The sequence below is a fragment of the Glandiceps talaboti genome, chromosome 19 (genome assembly GCF_964340395.1).
Source record: "Glandiceps talaboti chromosome 19, keGlaTala1.1, whole genome shotgun sequence".
In the NCBI taxonomy this organism is placed as follows: domain Eukaryota; kingdom Metazoa; phylum Hemichordata; class Enteropneusta; family Spengelidae; genus Glandiceps; species Glandiceps talaboti.
The window spans coordinates 18,012,806-18,014,497 of NC_135567.1; the positions used below are offsets into that span (position 1 = coordinate 18,012,806).

General features: G+C 34.3%; 1 protein-coding gene across 1 annotated transcript in view; it reads right to left on the reverse strand.

Annotated features, from left to right (window-relative positions):
* Positions 1-312, reverse strand: part of LOC144450092 (major facilitator superfamily domain-containing protein 6-like) — a 5,038-nt gene extending 4,726 nt beyond the window's left edge. The window contains exon 1 of the mRNA XM_078140660.1: positions 1-312. This exon is cut by the window's left edge and continues 575 nt beyond it. Coding sequence (XP_077996786.1) covers positions 1-312 — 312 coding nt within the window.
* Positions 313-1,692: the final 1,380 nt, after the last annotated feature.

The following is a 1,692-nucleotide window of genomic DNA, read 5'->3' on the forward strand; positions in this document are numbered from 1 at the left end:
TGCACGGTATTTATCAGCAATAGCTCCCCACACTATACCACCAATAAAACCGACAAATGGCCGAATACCGCCGAGAATGCCAATCTGTGTTGGATTTAAACCGAGTTGTTTATAATATACTGTCAGGTACGGAAACACCGCTCCAATACCTCCGAAGAAAAACAAGTAGAATAGTTTTACAGGAAGAAGTCGTGTATTAATATTACAACCCTTGTACGTCCGTTTACTTTGATTTATAGCATCCTCGTTCTCGCCATCCTCCAATGTTTTGTTTTCCTTTGGTTCCTCCGATAGTAATGTTTTCATTGACATCGTGTTTGTGCTGTTATATCGAGATTAAAAATAAAGACAAGGACATTAAGGTTATGGAACAGCTGTAGACTATCACGCGTCGTAAATATATGTAATACATACATACATACATACATACATACATACATACATACATACATACATACATACATACATACATACATACCTATCTACCTACCTACCTACCTACACACACACACACACACATACATACATACATACATACATACATACATACATACATACATACCTATCTACCTACCTACCTACACACACACACATACATACATACATACATACATACATACATACATACATTCATACATACATACATACATACATACATACATACATACATACATACATACATACATACATACATACACATATACCTACCTACCTGCATACATAAATACCTACCTACCTACATACATACATACATACATATACATACATACATACATACATACATACATACATACATACATACACACACATACATACATACATACATACATACATACATACATACATATATACATACTTGCAGAACTTTACACTATAACATGTCATTATTTCATAATTCTCGATTTTTTGAAGAATCAGAAATGAATTACTTACTTCCGTGTCACTGCCTCCATGAAGTAAAGTGAAAAAAGCTTGTACAGTATTTATAACACAAATTCCAATAATGATTACAGGAGCTACGTCATCCCTCAAAGTGAATGCGATATCATTTGGAATGCTGAATTTGTTCGCTGTCAGAGAAGCACTTTCATCTGATGTTATGCAAATGCCAGCCTCTTTACAGAATAAAACAAAAAAACCAGACAATGTAACATTAATTGTAGCAGTTTTGGAACTGCGTGTCATCCTTGCTGGTAGAACGCACCATATGGTGTTCGAACAGAAAAAAAAACCCGTTGGCGTTATTTATTCACTCCAACGAATAACATGTCTGATAGTCGGATCACCTCCTAACAGTCGAACATGCTAGCATGTTGTACCATTTGTGAACACTATTTCGTAAATAATAGCATTTAGTTATTTGCCAGTTGTCATTTTTACTCGGTCTGATTACACAATTTTGATCACGTGATACAACTGACCTTCATCTTCATGTAATTATGCATTTTAATGTTAACTTATACAATCCAAATTTGCATATCTGGTATCTATATATATACAACAAAGGTCAATGTGCCGTTCTGTTATGATGAATACTCATGTTATAATTACATAGGTGCCATGCATAGTGGGGATGTAGAAGTAGTCAAGTTGATATGTTGATTATCAGTTAGAAAATAAATAATTGCAGCCATTATAAAATCGTCACGTTCATGTGTAATATTTTCTCTAGAACCCAGTTTCTACTGCAGT